Source organism: Desmodus rotundus, chromosome 5 (genome assembly GCF_022682495.2).
Source record: "Desmodus rotundus isolate HL8 chromosome 5, HLdesRot8A.1, whole genome shotgun sequence".
In the NCBI taxonomy this organism is placed as follows: Eukaryota; Metazoa; Chordata; class Mammalia; order Chiroptera; family Phyllostomidae; genus Desmodus; species Desmodus rotundus.
The window spans coordinates 153681042-153697957 of record NC_071391.1 but is presented as its reverse complement, the minus strand read 5'-3'; the positions used below and the strand labels follow the sequence as shown (position 1 = coordinate 153697957).

The following is a 16916-nucleotide window of genomic DNA, read 5'->3' as shown; positions in this document are numbered from 1 at the left end:
GGTCTGCAGTGCAAGGTTTGGAAGGTGGTGGTTTCTTGGGAAGGAGAATTGAGGAGAAAGAAGGGCAGGGAGGTCAGAGACAGGCCTGTACGCATGGGGCTGGTGGGAGGGAAGCCTTTGCCGAAGAGAACAGACCTTAAGGGCCCCTGAAATGGAGCCACCGAAATTTTTGTGCTTTTTCCCAACTCTCTACCGTGGCGGGCGTTTCTCCTAACTTCCGACAGGGTCAGGGAACAGCGCTAGGAGCAGAAGACCCAGCTCCAGTTCTTTTTCTGACACCAGGTTTCCGGGTTGGGTCATGGGCCTTGGTTTCCTCATTGGCACAAACAGGGGTTGGGCCACATGACTCGGACCTGCCTTTCCTTGTCCCCCAGTTCCTGTGCCCGCGAGACAGGAGCTCTGGCAGGTTCCTGAAGGGCAAGTCAGCTCCTGACTCCCTCACTGGCTGGGGCAGCCTCGGGCTGCTCTTGGCAAGGGCCTTGCCTGGGTGTGCAGTGAGTTTAGGTAAAAGCCTGCCCAAGCCCAGCAGGCTCTGTGATTTCCAGGCCAGAGAGAGCATTGCAGCAGCCTGGGCACTGCCCATCCGTAGCCTGCAGGATCCAAGTCAGTGCCGGCTCACAGCCTGCAGGTGCAAGGGGAGCAGAGCCCCGCAAGGACCTGGTGCAGGTGGGAGGGGGAGGGTGGCAGGACGCGGCCTGGAGGCTGCTCCAGGGTAAGACTACTTGGAAGGGTCCAGGAAAGCTCCTTTTCTGAATCATGAGGCCTGCAGCCCTGGCTTTGGTGCCGGAAAGATCTATAACCAAGATGCCTAACTTTTAAGCACGAAAAGCAGGGGAGGGGAGGAGAGGGAAGAAGAGATCGAAAAACAAAGAGAACTCTCAGGGTTGCACCAAAGGCATCCACCCTTGAAAGAACCCTTCTCTGGAACAGAACGGCGTCTATTTTTGTGCGGTCCTTCCAGAGCACACCCAGAAGCTGCACTATCTTGTAACTGTAACTAGGCAAGAATTAAGGTCCTAAGATGGAAAAAATGTAAAAGATGAATTCCTAAAGGCAACGGGCATTTGCTGTGGGGAAATCTGTACTTTTATTATTAATTTTTTAAGGAGGCGAGAAGGTGCAGCATGGCCAGACGCCGTGGGAAATGGCATGCCCGGCCTATGGAGTCGGTGTGCATCTGCGTGACGAAACAGGTGACTACGGTGAGGAGCTGCAGCAGAGGCAGCCCCAGGATGTAGGGGCCCTCAGCCGACCTCTGAGTCACAAGCCTGTTCAGGCGACTGCATCCCAACACAGGTGACACCCACCCCGCCCGAGCCCAGGCCCTGGCGTAGCACATGAGGTCGCTCAGGGCCTGGAGCCCGGGCCAAATGGGTAGGCTGGTGGGGTTGGGCAAAGGGAAGAGGCACAGCTGGGCTCTTAAAGAAAACCCTAACTTGGGTCTCCACCAGTCAGGATGGGCCTCAAACGGACCTCGGGGGTGGGGGGGGGGCACTTAGCTGCAAAGGGAAAGAGCTGTGGGGAGAGAATGGTCTGTACTCACCTTGCTTGCTCTCCATTCTGGCTCCTCTGCTTAACCTGGGCAGCGGGGACACAAATAACACATAGGTCACAACAAGGGTCTTCTCACCCCCCAGATCTTCTCCCAGGGCCTCCCTGGCCCCCTGCACCCATGGGCTCCGAGTCTTGCCTCTCCCCTTTGCTCCTGGTAGGCCGACTTTCCCGACCAGGTCTGGAACCAGGGGAGCATCACTACCTACGACCAGCAACTGCAACTGCCACAAACCAGCCATGGAGACAAGCGCCTCTAGGAGGAGGGAATACTAATATGGCCGGAAATGAAGCCACCTGAAATCTGGGGAGCAGTTAGTTCGGAGGCACACAGCCCACGTGGTCCTGGAAGCGAACAAGGTGAAGGCGATGGCACTTTGACGAGAGCAGCATCCCCTTCCTGCAGACCCGTCTGTCTGGGAGTGCCGAGTCCCTCTCCTGCCCACCCCGGAATGACGAGCACTGCCTGGACCCTCAGACCCCTGTCCGCTCTCACAGAGGGCCACGGCTGCCAGCCCACCAGACACGCACCAGGCCTAAGTGTGCACACTGGAGTTACAGCTCTTCGCCATGAACGGCAGGTGCGGGGAGAGGGAATTCTGAAGAACACAGGAGCATAAAATGAGGCTCTGGAGTAGCAGAGACAAGGGTGGGGCTCCGAAGCAACACGGGGTGAATTCTGCTCATCTATGTTTGTTCTATGGTGTCTTGGGGAAAAGCACTTACCACTCAGGGTAAGCAGTAGGGGAGGCAAAGTCTGAAGGGTACCCCGACAGAGCAGAAGCGTTCCCCAGGGTGCATCAGACAGACAGCCAAGGGAGGGCAGGGAGAGGCCTGAGGGGGCGGATGTGGTTGAGGCGTCCGGCTCAGTCATGACTTCTTCCAGAGCATCCCCTTGGCTCTCAGGGGGTTTGCACTGAGCAGGCCATAGTGCCTGACAGGGTGCCGACCAAGTCGTGTTTACATTATGTCGGCAGAACCTCAACCCCAAAGCAGCAACTGTCTCTCTCTTTTCTGGGTGACAGTTGCTGCTGCCTAATGCCCAGGTGACAGCGGCTGCCACAATGTCAGTCTACACAGTAAAAACTCGTGCCCAGCTCACGGCAGAGAACCGTAAGGGCCGCCCGTGAAAACACTTGGCTTTAGAACAGCACCCACGTAGCAGCTGCAGGGGCGTATGCTCGGGCCTTTATAATGTGGAAAGTCAAATATTTTTTTAAAACCCTATCCATCTCTCACCCCAGCTCTTAACAGTCCTCCCCTCGGGGATGACATCTAAAGCCAGAGAAATAGAAATTCAGGCATTTTCACAAGAAGACTGCACACGGGTAGAAAGAAACTGGCGTAGATGCTGAAAGAGGGGGAGGGAGAAGAGCTGCTGGCAGGGCAACTCGGGTGTGAGGACAGAGGCCCCCGAGGCCAGGAGACACCAGGTGAGGGAATCCACTGCCAGTCCCTACGGGAGACGCAGCCTGCAGCCAGACTTGAACCAGGACTGAGGGCCGAAGTCCATGGTCAGGGCAAGGCCCCCGTGGGCAGGGCAGAGTCCCCTGTGCTTCAGGGGAGCGGAGGGAGGCTGGGGAGAGGCCATGGGAAAAGCTATTGGGGAAGGGAGGGTACATGGGAAGGGAGGCCAAAGTAGCAGCTGTTAAGTCTTCAGCCAAGAACATTCTCAAATGAATGCCAGATCTGGTTGGAGTGTGTGTGTGCGTGCGTGCTTGTGTTTGGAGGCTGTGTGTACACAACTGTACATTTATCTCTGTGTATCTGCTCTGCACCTTTTGCACTACAGCCTTCCTGCCTTCTTCCTAGACCCCACCGGGCACAGGGGCGTCAGTCGTGCTGACGTTTCTTTGTAGCATTTCTAGACATTTCAAACCACCGCCTTCCACTTCTGACCTGTGGACACCCGTGCCAAACGTGTCACCCTCACCCATGCATCCCGGCTCTAGTCCACCTTCTGAACGAGTTCAGCACCCGAAGGATGGCCCCTCCTCTCCCAGCTTCTCCCTTGGCGATGTCATGTCCTTGCTGACACGCTCGAGCATGCTGGCTCTCTCACCCACAGTAGCCCCCAGGGACAAACAATGCTGCAGACCCCCATGCCACGCGGCTTCCCCTTTCCCCTCACAGCGTCCTGGCCTATACCGACTCTCTCCACGGCACTCAGGCCGCTGATCTGCTCCGACTACACTTGGGCGTTGGGGCTAGAGAAACCCGGAGTGAGCCCAGGCTCTGACACTTACTACCTGAACGAGTTCTCTAACGGCTGAGTCTCGTCTGCCATCATTCCCTCACTGGGCTGTGCGATCAAACAGGAGGGGCGTGCTCCGTGCGGCTGGCACACAGCTCTCTCCCCGACACAGTGCTCTCTGGCACACCGCCGTGTATTTCATCGGACCCGTTCACTTGCTGACCTCCCACTATACTCCAGGTGCTGTTCTAAGCACTGGGGATACAACCTGAGCAAAGCAGACCAGAACCTCTGCCTTGTGGCACTCACGTTTTGGAAGAACCCAGCAGGGACATACTCACAGGTAACAGAATGACAGCTAACGCTCAAATGTCCACAGAGGATTTTGTTCTCTGTCCAGTGTAACACCGAAGCATGAAGGTTGAGAGCATGAAGTTGGGAATCAGACCCCGTTCAAACCCAGTGTCTGCAACTTCATAACCACCCGACCTAAGTTTCTCTGAGCCTGCTTCCTCACTGGTAAAGTGCTGCTATGTATCTCACAGGGCTGCTAAGGGGTAAGTGAGATTATGGGTGGAAATCATTTAGCACAGCTCTTCACAGACAGGTACTAACTAGGTTTTATATACAGTAAGTTTAAGAAGGCGTTACAGGCAAACTTCGTTTTATTGCACTTCCCAGATATTGCTATTTTTATTGTGCACACTGAAGGCCAGAGCCTCCACCAGAAAAAGGTGACTGGCTTTACTGCCATACCAGCTTGCCTGTGGCGGTCTGGAACCGATCCCACAGCGTCTCCACCACGCCACCTGCGCTGCCCTCTCTGCTGATGCCTCTCCCCATTGCTTTTCATTCTTCTGTGAAGCCACAACGCCATTCGGCTAGTCTGCCCACGATCATCTCCTCCTTTTCAGGAAACTTTCCTGTATTTATCTTCATACACTCAAAGTCTGATGACGAACTCTTCCTGCCCCTTGTCTCCTGTTTATTTTGCATGTTGCTTTCCTAACTATATTATAAACTCCTTGAGGCGAGGAGTCGTGTTTTGTTTTATTGTATCTATTTCCTGTATCCCAATGTCTAGCATCTATCAGCAATCATGACGCTTTGTTGATCCACGGACACTACCACCTCCAGAGGAAAACTTGCTGGGCAGCTGCTGGGAAAAGCAGGTAGGGGAGCCGTGGGGGTCTGAACCCTTCTGGGTGGCAGCAGGAAGAAAAGCAGAAACAAAAGGGAGGGGGGTCCGTTCAGGGGCTAGTAGCTCTGGCTCCCATTGAAACTGGGGCTCCTGTGAGCTGCCTTTACCTCTGTCTTTCCCATTCTGCATCTTCTCTTCTTCTTCCTCTGCACCTTCCTCTGCTGTGAAAACAAGTCCAAGGAGGCCCGTGACCCTTCAGCACAGGACAAGCATAGAAGAGGGGCGGAGGGAGCAGCTCGGGAGGCTTGGGATGAAACCCTAGCTGAAGGCTCAGGGCTGCAGCTTCCCGGGCTGCTCCCTCGCCCAGTCTGCACCCTGTGCGGCCCGGCCCCTGCACTGTTTAATAGGGCTACTCAGCAGTCCTGCGCCCACAGAGCAGCCTGATGTCGCCTACACTGCTGCTGGCTTCCCTGGTGACGAGGCGGGGTGGCGGCTTCTCCTCTATGCCTGTTTTCCCTAAGGGATGACGCCTGCTAGGGATACATCGAGCATCCTGCAATCCAGTTAAAGGAATCAACCATGAAAGTGCACGGCGGGGAAAACCTAGATTAACACTAATTCCGTAAAAACGAATGAACAACTAGGGGTTTTAGCTGACAAGTCTTAAAATGACTGAACACTGCAGTGTGGCTGTGGGAAAAAAATAGATGCCTTCTAAGGCTGCCTTCTCAAGTATCCCTCACAGGGGCACCTCACAAGGGACGACGTCACGGCTCACTGCGCTCTGCAGACAGAAGCAGCACCCTGGGTGTGGAGAAGTACGCTCAGCCCTGGGGTCTCTGAACTGGGGTCTTGAAACACCCGGAGACATCCCCGGATCGGCAAGCAGGATGGTGAAGTGAAAACTGTGTCCCTTTGGGAATGCCGAGAGAAGGGCCGATAGTTGCCGAAAGAAGGGCCGACAGTGGCCGAAAGAAGAATAAGGCTTAGGGAGACCCTTGTTACCTGCCATTACATACTTGAAAGGCAACACAAAGAAGAGGAATTGAACTTACTCTGCGTAGGTTTAGAGGGTTGAGCAAGCATAAATGGGAACAGAAAGGCTTATTCTGGCTCCCTGATTAGGAAGAACTTCCCAGGGATGAGAGGGGGTCATGAATGAGCTCACTGGAAACATACGAACAGAGGACTTCTATGTCGGGAGCCAAGCTGGAGTACAGGACTTCCAGGGGTACACAGTACGGTCGCGCTGCAGAGGAGATACGGAAAGATGACCTGAGCATCTAATCGCACCCTAACTGAAGCCCCCACGGTGGCAGTGGAGACGGGCCAGTGTTGGCTGGGCTGTCCCAGTCCCTGGGGCACTGGCAGCCTCGTGTGTAAGGAAAGTTGACTCCTGCATTTTGTGGAGATGCTGCCACGTGCGGGCTTGGTCCACACCTCTTTTTGGTCTCCAGTGTTTGAGAGGGCAGAGCAGCAGGGAAAGGGGCCTCATGGGACCACAGACTAGACATTTCGTCCTGTGTGGGGCCAGGGCAGTGGTGAGAGTGCTGACTCAATGTTCTTAAGACTTCAGTTCTAGAACAAGCTTTGCCCCTTCAAGCTGCCTAACTTCAGGCAAATGACTTTTCCGTTAAGCGTTCACCGCATTTCCCAAGTGAGGGGACTGGACAATGTGACCTCTCGGGGACCTTCCGAACACATCACCTAATTTTGTCAGCACCGCCCTTTCCTGCTCTGAGAGATTGCTGAGTTATTCCCCTAAACTTTTGGTTGCTGTGAAGCTGCTTGGTCTGTGTGCGCTTCCTGTTGAACGGTGTCCAGTCACCTCTCGTGCTAGCGTGATGAGCTCATGAGCCACTTACTCTGCATAAACCCTAGTAAGTGGCCAGGAGGCACCAGTGTGGTTGATGTCCACGGCCTGGAATCTGTGGGGAGCTGTAACAGGGACTGTCTAGTCATGTGTGAAGTCATCTCAGCGGCAGCCACCGCTTCTGTTTAAAAGTGTGCACAGGGGGGACAGTGATTTTGACAGGCACTAGGATGGGGATGGTGTCACCATAATGCTCCCTGCACAGAACTGACACCTTATCTTAGCTGCACTGGGAAAACCAACGGAGGCCACACATTTTTTCTCTTCTAAAAGAAAACGGGGCAGATTCGAGAGCGACGCCGCGGCCCCAGGACAACGCCGAAGGCGCGTCCTTTGTTTCAGGAGAGTCTGCAGGACTGTAAGGCTGGCCTTCCTTCAGGGCAGCGGCTGATGATTCCAGGGCATGTGTTTGCATAGGTGTATCTGTTTGAACAGGCCATGGAAAAACGGCTTTGTATTTTTAATTAATAACCTTGGTAATTAGTAACCTTGTCAAGGCATTTAAAAGCATTACATTAGGCCCAAAGAAACACAAGAGAGCCATCTGTATGAGTGACCTACGGAACTCAGGAAGGGAACCCGCCTGTTTAATATTTAACAGGAGAATCGGGCCACTGTAAGAAAATCAGCAAATATCTGGCAGCTACAAAACTGATGGAGTCCTAAGGATTCCTCGAGATATGATGATATGGGAATGGGCTTTTTCTTCTTTCCCTGGGTTTCACGTAAGGGGGAAAATGGCCATGAGGTAAGGGTTTCTGGAAAATCGCTGAAATAGCTAAGTGACCGAGAGACTGAGAAAGAAGTCACAGATGAAACTGAACCCGAGGAGGGAAGGAAGCAACAGCCTCAGGTCATGAACTTCAAGTGAAATGAGAGCCTCGTCATGGACAAAAGGAGAGAATAGGGTTTCAACACCAAATCAGAGAGGAGGGAGCAGAAAGGCAGCTGGGAGAAAGTCCAGAAGTGTTCGTGGCCGATTGGGTTCCAGCCGCCCAGGAAAGCTTCAGAGCGAGACAGTGGGCCAGGGCCGCGGACAGACCAGCTGCAGACGGGGCATCGATGGAAGACACGTTCAGGGAGGAGGGAGCCGAACTGTACCTGGAGGCCTGAATTTCTCTGAATTCTGAATCGTGTTGGCTCCACAAGGTGTACTCTTAAAAGAAACCTAACTGTGTCATTATCTCTATGTGATCTCGAGGGAGAGAGACTCGCTGGGTGAGGACATCCAGTGTGTCCCTAGGAGGCAAGAGGATGGAGGGGTGGCATGAGGTGTCTCTGCTCTCTGACGACGTTTTACCATGTGAGGCGGGAGTGAGGAAGGGGAGGCATGAGGCCGGGTGGGAGCTCTGGGCTTCACCTGAGTGGAGCTCCTTCACCAGGGATGACATGGTGTTGGTGATGGAGTCGGCAGCCACCAGCAGGTCATTGCGGAGGTTTCTCCTCGTACCTGAGGAGAGTCAGAGCAGATGGCGATGCCAGGTGGGTGGGCATGGAGAAGGGAGAGCAGAGCACGAGACTCCGTCTGCCAGGCCCTGGGACACGGTGCTGAGTACCTAAGGGGACGTGGGGTGGTGGCGGCCCCACCGGTCCCCAGGCACATGGGCAGCTCCGGGTGCCCACCGGCAGGTTTTCCTCCCTCTCCTTCTCTACCGGAAGGGCATGACCCTGTCAATTCTGAGCTTCCAGCCACAACCGGAAGAGCTGAGTTCCGGAATGAACACTGCTCCCAGGTGCTCCTCAGTCTCAGGCAGGACTTCCCTCCCCAGTGCCACCACCGCCCTGTCTTCTGTCTGCACCCCAGCGAGACTTCCTCGCCGCCCCGTCTTTCCCCAGCTACGCAGCTCTGGCCGCTGGCTCTGTGGGCAGCGGTGACCTCCTGACACTGAATGAGCCTCCGGCAAGGCCGTAAGCGCGACTTTGGGAATGATCCCACCCGATCACCTGGGAGGAAGCAACGCCCGCAGGGTAAGGCACTGCTCACAGCCAGAAAAAGAGCACAGGGGCCCTGAGTTCCTTTTCCGCACAGGTACAAAGCCCGCCGGCCTCCCGCTGGAGACAGCCCTCCGAGGAGAAGGAGCCAGCACCTGACTGACTACTACTGTGTATAAAAATCTGACCATTTAAAGCTAAGAGCAAAGAAAAGAAAAGGGAACACTCTGAGTAAGAACCTTGGCTATGTTTCCAACCCCCTTCAGTTCTCTGCCTTGCACTCTGATCCCGAAACTGACCTTGTGCAAAGGCCTCCTGCATGTCTCCCCCGACTCCGCCCGGCGGGTCCTGTGGGCAGTGTGTGGGCGTGGAGCCAGCGGACGCCGAGCGGACCGGCATGGGCATGGGGCGGCCGCCCCCGTGCGTGGGCGAGGTGTGCGGCGATCCTGCGGCCTGGGCCTAGGAGAACCAAAGAGAGGAAATGTTATCTCCGGTGCCCGACCTCGGAGGGAGGGGGGCCCTTCTCTCAGGCAGTTCCAGCTGGCTGACTGGGCTGTAGTTCCTGGGGCGAGGCAGTCAGTGCGCCGCCACGTTTGAGAGGAAGGAGTCGGGCTGCCTCCAGGACTGGCGCGAAGAAGAAAGGGAAGAAAGAACGGGAGGACACAGGGCAGAGATGCAGACAGAAGGGCAGCAGAAGGGACTGAAATGGGGGGGATCACAGGGGCTAGCTCAGAGAGGGCAGGCCTTTCATGGGGCAGACTGAGCAGGCAGCTGGGCGTGGGTCTGAGAGTTGGGGGGGGGGGTCACACAGTTGGAACATAATCCATAAACGCCCTTCATTTTTGTTTGTGAGCACTTTCATGGACACTGTCTCATCTGGCCCTCACAACACCTTGTATGTAGAAAGGGCACATATTTTTGTATCCATTTTACAGAAGAAAACCAAGGATGAAAGAGTGAGAGCTTTGTGTCAGGCTACCTTCGGGAGATGCTGGAATAACCCCTTCTCCCCAAGGGCCACGGCATGTCCCCTGAACCTCTGTGGCTCCCAGACCACATGCCCCACGTGCCTGTGTGTGTGCATCAGGAGCTGGGTCACCTGGCCTGTCACACTGCGTGTGTCAGGCACACACGGTGAGGTCTTTTGTGGGCCACCTTGCAGGGACCAGCTGAGAATGGTCGTATGCTCAGTGGAAACCGATCTTGCCTTGTGAAGGCTCTGGGGTGGGTTTGGGCAAAGCCTGGGGCGAGGGGATGCGATTTAAAAGCTTTGGTTAGAGAGAGCTCACTGAGAGGGGCGCTGCCACTCAAAGAGTAAGGGGAACGGAGCGTGGCAGACAGGCTGGGGCTTCTGTGGAAGCAAAACTGGGAATGCGTAAGCCAAAGTGTGCAAATGAGTTCAAATGAACATCCTTATCCTTCTGGGATCTAGCTCAACAACCCCAACCCCCACACAAATAGAATCCGCCCCAATGGGCTGGCTGGCTGTGTGCACACGGCCTCCCCTCCACGCTGCAGGCAGTGTGGGCGCCAGGCTCACCAGGACCAGTCTGTTCTCCATCGTTCTTGTTTTGCCTCGTGTGTGCATGTGTGTGTGTGTGTGTTTAGAGGAATTTAAAAAAATAGAGGAGGCTACAAAGTATAAGATAATATACCACCCACATTAATAATTGTTACCACTGTGTCAATCTATTTCAGCCTGAAAATACTGCAGGAAAACCTGAAGACCCCGCTCACCACCAGCCCTTCCCAGTCCCAGCCCCCTCATCTAATCCCTTTGGGGCCACCACTACCAAAGATTTGGTGTGGAGCTTTATACCTATGTGTACATAGGTAACTATGAATAATGGGTGACGTGTCGTGCATTTAAATTTTGCATAAATGGTATCATACTGCACATATCATTTTGCAATTTGCTTTTATCACTAGCATGCTTTTTGAGATTTTTTCCACAATACAAATAAATATGAACTTAGGCCCTTATTATGTTATATTCAAAAACTCACCCAAAATAGATCACGATAAATATAGGAACTAAAACTAGACAATGACTCTTTAGATATGACAAGAAGCAATAGCTACAAAGATAAAATAAATAAATTGAAATTCATCAAAATGAAATGTTTTATTCAAAGGACACCTTTAAGAAAAAGGACAACTCACAGAATGGAAGAAAATTTTTGCAAATCATTTATCTGATTACTGATTTGTATCTAAAATATGTAAAGAGCTCTTACACTCAGTAATAAAAGGTCAAGCAACCTAAGTTAAAAGTGGGTGAAGAATCTGAATAGACATTCTCCAAATATATATAAATATCCAATACGCACATGAAAAGATGCTAAACGTCATTAGCCATTGGGGAAATGCAAATCAAAACCACACGGAGATAACACTTCACAAGCATTAGGATGGCTATAATAAAAAAGACAGACAATAACAAGTGTTGGCAAGGATGTAGAGAAATGGGAACCCTCATAAGCTGCTGGTGGGAACCTACAGTGGTCCAGCTGCTTTAGAAAACAGTCTGGCAATTCCTCAAAAGGTCAGACAGTGAGTGCCATATGACCTAGAAATTCCACTACCACATGTGTACACCCAAGAGAAATGAAAACATATCTACACAAAAACCTGTACAAGTGTTCACAGCAGCATGACTCGCAATCCCCCCAAAGTGGAAACAATCCAAATACCCACCAACTGATGAATGATTTGAACGAAGTGTTGTATATTCTTACAATAAAATGTGATTTGACAGTAAAAAGAGAGGAAGTACTGATACATGCTACAAAACGGGCAGACTTTGAAAATATGCGAAGTAAAAGCTAGTTACAAAAGACCAGATGTTGTTGGGTCTATTTATATGAAATGTCCAGAACAGGCAAATCCATAGAGACGAAGGTGATTGATGGTTGTCTGGGGCTGGGGGGTTTGGGGGGAAAGAGGAGTGAGTGCTGCGAGGTATGGGGTGCATTCTGGGGGTCATGAAATGTTCTAAAATTGGTTGTGGTTGATGGCTGCCCAACTGTGAATATATTAAAAAAACACTCAGGTGTATACTTTAAAAGAGTAAATTGTATGTTATGTAAATTATATCTAAATGAAATTATTATAAAAAAGACACCACTAAGGAAAAAAAGATAGCCATATACTGGGGAAAATATTTACAAATTATATCTGATAAAGAATATATCAGATACTGTGGGTATTTGCAATGATTTTTTGGATCTGACATCAAAAGTAAAGGCAACAAAAAGAAAACTAAACAAATGGGACTACAGCAAACTAAAAAGCTCTGCACGGCAAAGGAACCATCACCAGAATGAAAAGGCAACCTGAGAGAAAATAATTGCAAGTCATGTATGTGATGATGAGTTAATATTCAAAATGTATAAAGAACTCATACAACTTAGCAAAAAGCAAACAGTCCAATTAAAAGATGGTCGGAGTAACTGAACAGACATTTTCCAAAGAAGACAAACAAATAAATGCCCAGCGGGTACACGGAAAGGTGTGCAACATTACAAATCATCAGGGAAATACAATCAAGGCCACAAGGAGCTGCAGCCTCACAGCTGGTAGGAGGGGTATCGGTACAGAGACAAGCGCTGGCGAGGAGGTGGGGAAGAGGGGGCCTCGTGCTCTGTTGGGGGAGTGTGATCGGGTGCAGCCCCTGTAGACAATGGGATGGAGGCTCCTCACAAAATTAACACCAGCACTGCCGTGCGGTCCAGCGAGACCCCGCTTCTGGGCAGATACGCAGAGAAAATGAAAACAGGATCCTGAGGTATGAGCACACCCATATTCACTGCGGCGTTCCTCACAATAGCTAGGACATGGCAACAACCTAGTGAAGGGTAAAGAAGAGGGGATGCACACGTCCAGCGGATATTACTCGGCCACAAGAAGACGGAAGTCCTGCTGTTGGCGAGCGTGCGATGCTGCGTGAAGGAAGCCGGTCGGAAGAAGACAAATACTGCACGGTATCACCTCCATGTAGAATCCAAAATACGTCAAACTCGCAGAAACAAAGGAGAAGTGGCTGCCAGGGGCTGAAGGGCGGGGAAGCAGGGAGAGGTGGGTAAAAGGGCACAAACCTTCTGCTGTTAGGTAAGTGAGGTCTGAGGGTCTCGTGTACACCATGGTGACTACAGGTGCGTCACATAACTGAGGTTTGGTCAGAGAGTAGAACTTACATGCCCCCCCCCACGAAGATACACAGGTAAGGTGATGGATTTGTTAATTAACTAGATGCAGGGAATCTTTTCATTATGTGTATCAAATCACCACAATGTATACTGTAAGTACCTCATAATTTTACAGCAATTATACAGATATAAAGCTGAAATTAAAAATATAAGCTAAAAGAAGAAAAAGAAAACCTTGTGTCCAGAACATAAGAACTCTTACAACTGAATAAGGCGGCAAACATCCCCTGAGTAGACATTTCATCAAAGAAGATGCACAAATGGGCTAATGACCCAAATGAAAAACGCTCAACACGAGACGTTATTAGGGAAGAGAAAACTGAAATGACAAGATGCCCTTTATCCACTGAACTACCTGCCATCAAAAAGCCTGACAAGGACATAGGGACTGAGCCCCTTGCACACTGCCGAGGGGCCTGGAAAAGGGTGGGACCACTTTGGAGAACAGTGCAGCAGTTTCTTACAGCGTCAAACATAAAGTCACCATATGTCCCAGCACTTTCTCTCCTGAGCGTATACCCGAGAGAAACGAAAACATATGTCCCCCCAAAACTCGTACGCAAATGTTCACTAGCGAGAGTTCAATAGGCCAAAAGTCGAAGTAACACAGAAGTCCTTGGGCTGCTGACTGGGTCCACTTAGTGGAGCACTACGAAGTCTTTTTGCTCTTTTTACCACCGCTTAACTTCTATCATAATTTTCCATGGACAATGAAACATGTTCTAGCTTGTGAAATATTCTCTTCTATTTTCTGTCAGCAGTTATAAAACACTTACTATTTTCTCAGGGTATATACATCTTCTCTTCCCAACTAGTTTACAAGCAGCTTAGGAACCCTGTTTTGGCCAGAGAGCTTTGCCACACACTATTGTGTCATGGGGAACCATGTCCACCTTTTAACCCATAATCACCACCATCCCGGTTTTTAGCCATTTTTATGGGACAGGGGGGAGGAATCAAACATAAAACTCATTATCCTTTGGAGAAGTGCTTATGAAGAGCCAGATCTAGCAGTCCGAGACCCAATCCAAGTTAGATAAGCAAGCCGGGAGGGAAGGGCGACAACCTGCAGAAAAGGCAAGAAAGGGCAATGCAGAGGCCCTGCCTCGCAGGAAAGCCCTGTGAGCTGGCACAGTTGGGATGCAGGAGGTCACAGCAATGGACCAGAATCAAGGTCATTGGCTGGGTTGCTTGGGGAGCCTCTAGGGAGAACCCCATGCACCCCAGCAGCCGATGGGTTTCCCAGAGGCTGATACCATCAGACAAAGAGCCTAAAGCTGTCTCTCAGTTATGGAGCTAGAACCTCAGTGAGATCACGTGAGGACCCTGGGTGCTGGGGGAGACTTCTGACACCTCCCCCACGGAGCAGGGAATGCGGCCTGCAGGAATCAGGCCCGCCCGCAAGCAGAGGACAACGGCCCCAGCCCAGATCAGGTAGGAGCTGCGGGCACTCGTCTGCTGATAGAACAGCACCCAGCACAGGTCCCCAAGGCATAGCACCCATCTCGGGCGCAGGAAGGGGGATAAGAGTGTCTAAAATGACTGGCTTCAGAGTTTGCCTGGAAATGCCGAGAGAAGTGCACAGCGCAGACACTGACCACTCAAGAGGGAAATCAAGCCCCATTAAGAAAAGGAAAAAAAAACTGGGGGGCCTGAGTATGTGGCCTGTGAAATTCAAACTCACTTCAACGCTTGTCGCCCTGGAGGGCTGACCCAGCCTGCAGCATGTGGCGAGTGCTGGCTCCACCTCCCCACGCGAGGCCTGGGCCCCACACCCCGGCTTAATGGGGAGCGCCCACTCTACCAGTCTTCGCTAGCGTCGGGTGTGACCTCTTTGACCAGACAGCGAAGCTGCTGGGCAGACCTCTGGGACGCCTCCGATGACCCTTGCCCTGTAGTCACACTCTCCTGTAACCCTGTAACCCCCTCCCCTTGCAGGCGGGCTGGGTGTGGTTTGTCAGGAGGAGGGGATGCCGCCTCCGAGGTTTGGTTCTTCAAGACTGTGACTCTGATCTGCGCCCCCCTCCCCCGGGCTTCTCACTCTGAAGAAGCCAGCTGCCACCTCATGAGCTGTCCTGTGGAAAGGCCCATGGGAAGGGGCTGAGGATGGCTCCCAGCCATCAGCCACACTGCAGAGAGGCCCCGAGTCCAACAATCCATGAGGAAGCCTGCCAACAGCCACACAAGCTGTTGAGCCTTGAGGGGACTGTAGTCTGGTGAGAGATCCTGCCCCTCGGCTTGTGAGGGCCCCCTACACAGCGCCTGGATTCCTGGCCCACAGGAGCTGAGAGTTAATAAATAGTTGTTGCTCTAAGCCAATGGGTTTTGGGGTAAGTTGTTATGCAGCAATAGGCAACTCGTGCTATGGCTGATTTTTTCTTTATGTGGTATTACATCGGTCCCGCCGGAAGGACATTTGGTGGGGAGAGGGAGAATTTGGGGGCATAAGGAACCAGACCCAGAGGCGCTCACGACAGGCTGGGGACCCTGGAAAAGAGGACAGTGGGTAAGGAGAGAGGCAAGGCTATGTAGCTGAGAATGTTTTCTGATCTGAGTTCGTGCCTAAGTCCCTGAGTGCCTTCCTCCGTCCCCACACTGAAAGTCGCAGCCTCCCTACTTTTACAGAACTGGAGACAGCGCTCTGCTGCAGACTCAGTGACCCAGGAGGGAGGAAGTCGCAGGCTCCGAGGGGCACCCGGCCCTCACCCCTGCCTCAGGGAGGGGAGCCCGCTGAAGGAAGCAGCGAGGTTCAGTGGGAGGGGCACGGCTTAGATGGCAGGGGACCTGGGTTTGTCTTTTGACGGCAGCACCTGCAGTCACATTTCTACGGGGCTCCGTCCTCCTATTTGTAAACTGAGAGGCATTCCAGGTATGCAATTCTATGAGTCTCTGACTTCCACCAGGTGACCTCATCTCAGAAACGCCAAGCAAGCATGGCTTTGCTTCAGCCCCAACTGCACTGCCAGGGAAGGATCCTCCTCAGAGGGGTCTCAGGAGGCATCTCAGGGTCACGCGAGGGCACCTTCCGTAGCTAACTCACCTTTGTCACAGGTGGAGCCAGCACCAGAGGCGATGCCCATTTAGGCCTCACGCAAAGGGAGCAGGCTGCTGTACAAGAGAATAGGGCTATTCCAAGAAAGACAGCGTTTAAAACCATGTCCTTGCAATGCCCCAGGTCCCCTGACCTCCCACTGCACCACACTGCCTCCTTAAATGTACAGACTGGGTGTAGGGACCTCACGGAGTCTGAGACAGCGCTTAAGCGCCGGGCGGCACTCCCAGCAGGCTGACCGTCGTCCCCTAGGAACCAGGCTGGGTTTGTTCGTTCTTGGCCCTCCTGGAAGGTCTGGACTGGAGACACACACTGAAAAGGAAGCTGGAGCCCGGGGCTGTGCCATCCATGGCACCTCACCTCAAAAGCACAGGTGGGCTTTACGCTCTGAGAGGTAGGCCCTCCCCGTGGAGAGCGCCAAGCACTGTGCTCAGTGCAAACCAATCTTGGGTAAGTGGCACTGCAGGCGGGGAGAGTGTCACAGTTGGGACCTCGAGATTACAGGGAATTGAGAATCACACAGAAGTCGGTGACGGTGGAGGAACTAGTCAGGTGGCTCTGGGGATGGGAATAGGCTAACCGATGAGGGTATGAGACCATCGTGGGCCCCCGGGTTTCCGGTGCCAGGAGAGGGGCAGTCAGCCTGGGAAGCCGGGAAGCTTTGCAATGCGCTGCTTGGTGTTTTAAGGTTTCCTGATGCAAGGACAGTGGAATGTTACTGAAATGTAACCTGTAACAAAGGCCGGAATACAGCACAGGCTCACCACGTGTCTGACCAATAACTAAACACAATAAATGCCCTGTGACTCAGGTCTCTGAACACAGAGGTCCCTTGTAGCTGAAAACAATTCTGCTGAAAACACAGAGCTAGAGAAATGTTATAATCTGAGAAGCTCTCTAGTCTGCTGGCTCTTCACTTCTTCTAAATCAGCAAAACTCTTGAGAACCTGAGAAGACAATGTATC

The 16916-nt window shown here is 52.4% G+C and overlaps 1 protein-coding gene across 10 annotated transcripts in view; it reads right to left on the bottom strand.

Annotated features, from left to right (window-relative positions):
• The window catches only part of DTNB (dystrobrevin beta), a 168363-nt gene that overhangs the window by 568 nt on the left and 150879 nt on the right, over positions 1–16916 (bottom strand). For 4 of the 10 annotated variants that reach the window (XM_053925400.2, XM_053925396.2, XM_053925399.2 and 1 more), the window contains 5 exons: positions 8991–9150; positions 8120–8209; positions 6066–6135; positions 5054–5107; positions 1544–1578 (listed from right to left, as the gene is read on the bottom strand). In XM_053925400.2, the coding sequence (XP_053781375.1) occupies positions 1544–1578; positions 5054–5107; positions 6066–6135; positions 8120–8209; positions 8991–9150 (409 nt within the window). The remainder of the gene's footprint in view (positions 1–1543; positions 1579–5053; positions 5108–6065; positions 6136–8119; positions 8210–8990; positions 9151–16916) is intronic. The other 6 variants (XM_045189235.3, XM_045189233.3, XM_045189236.3 and 3 more) reach the window with 3 other exon arrangements.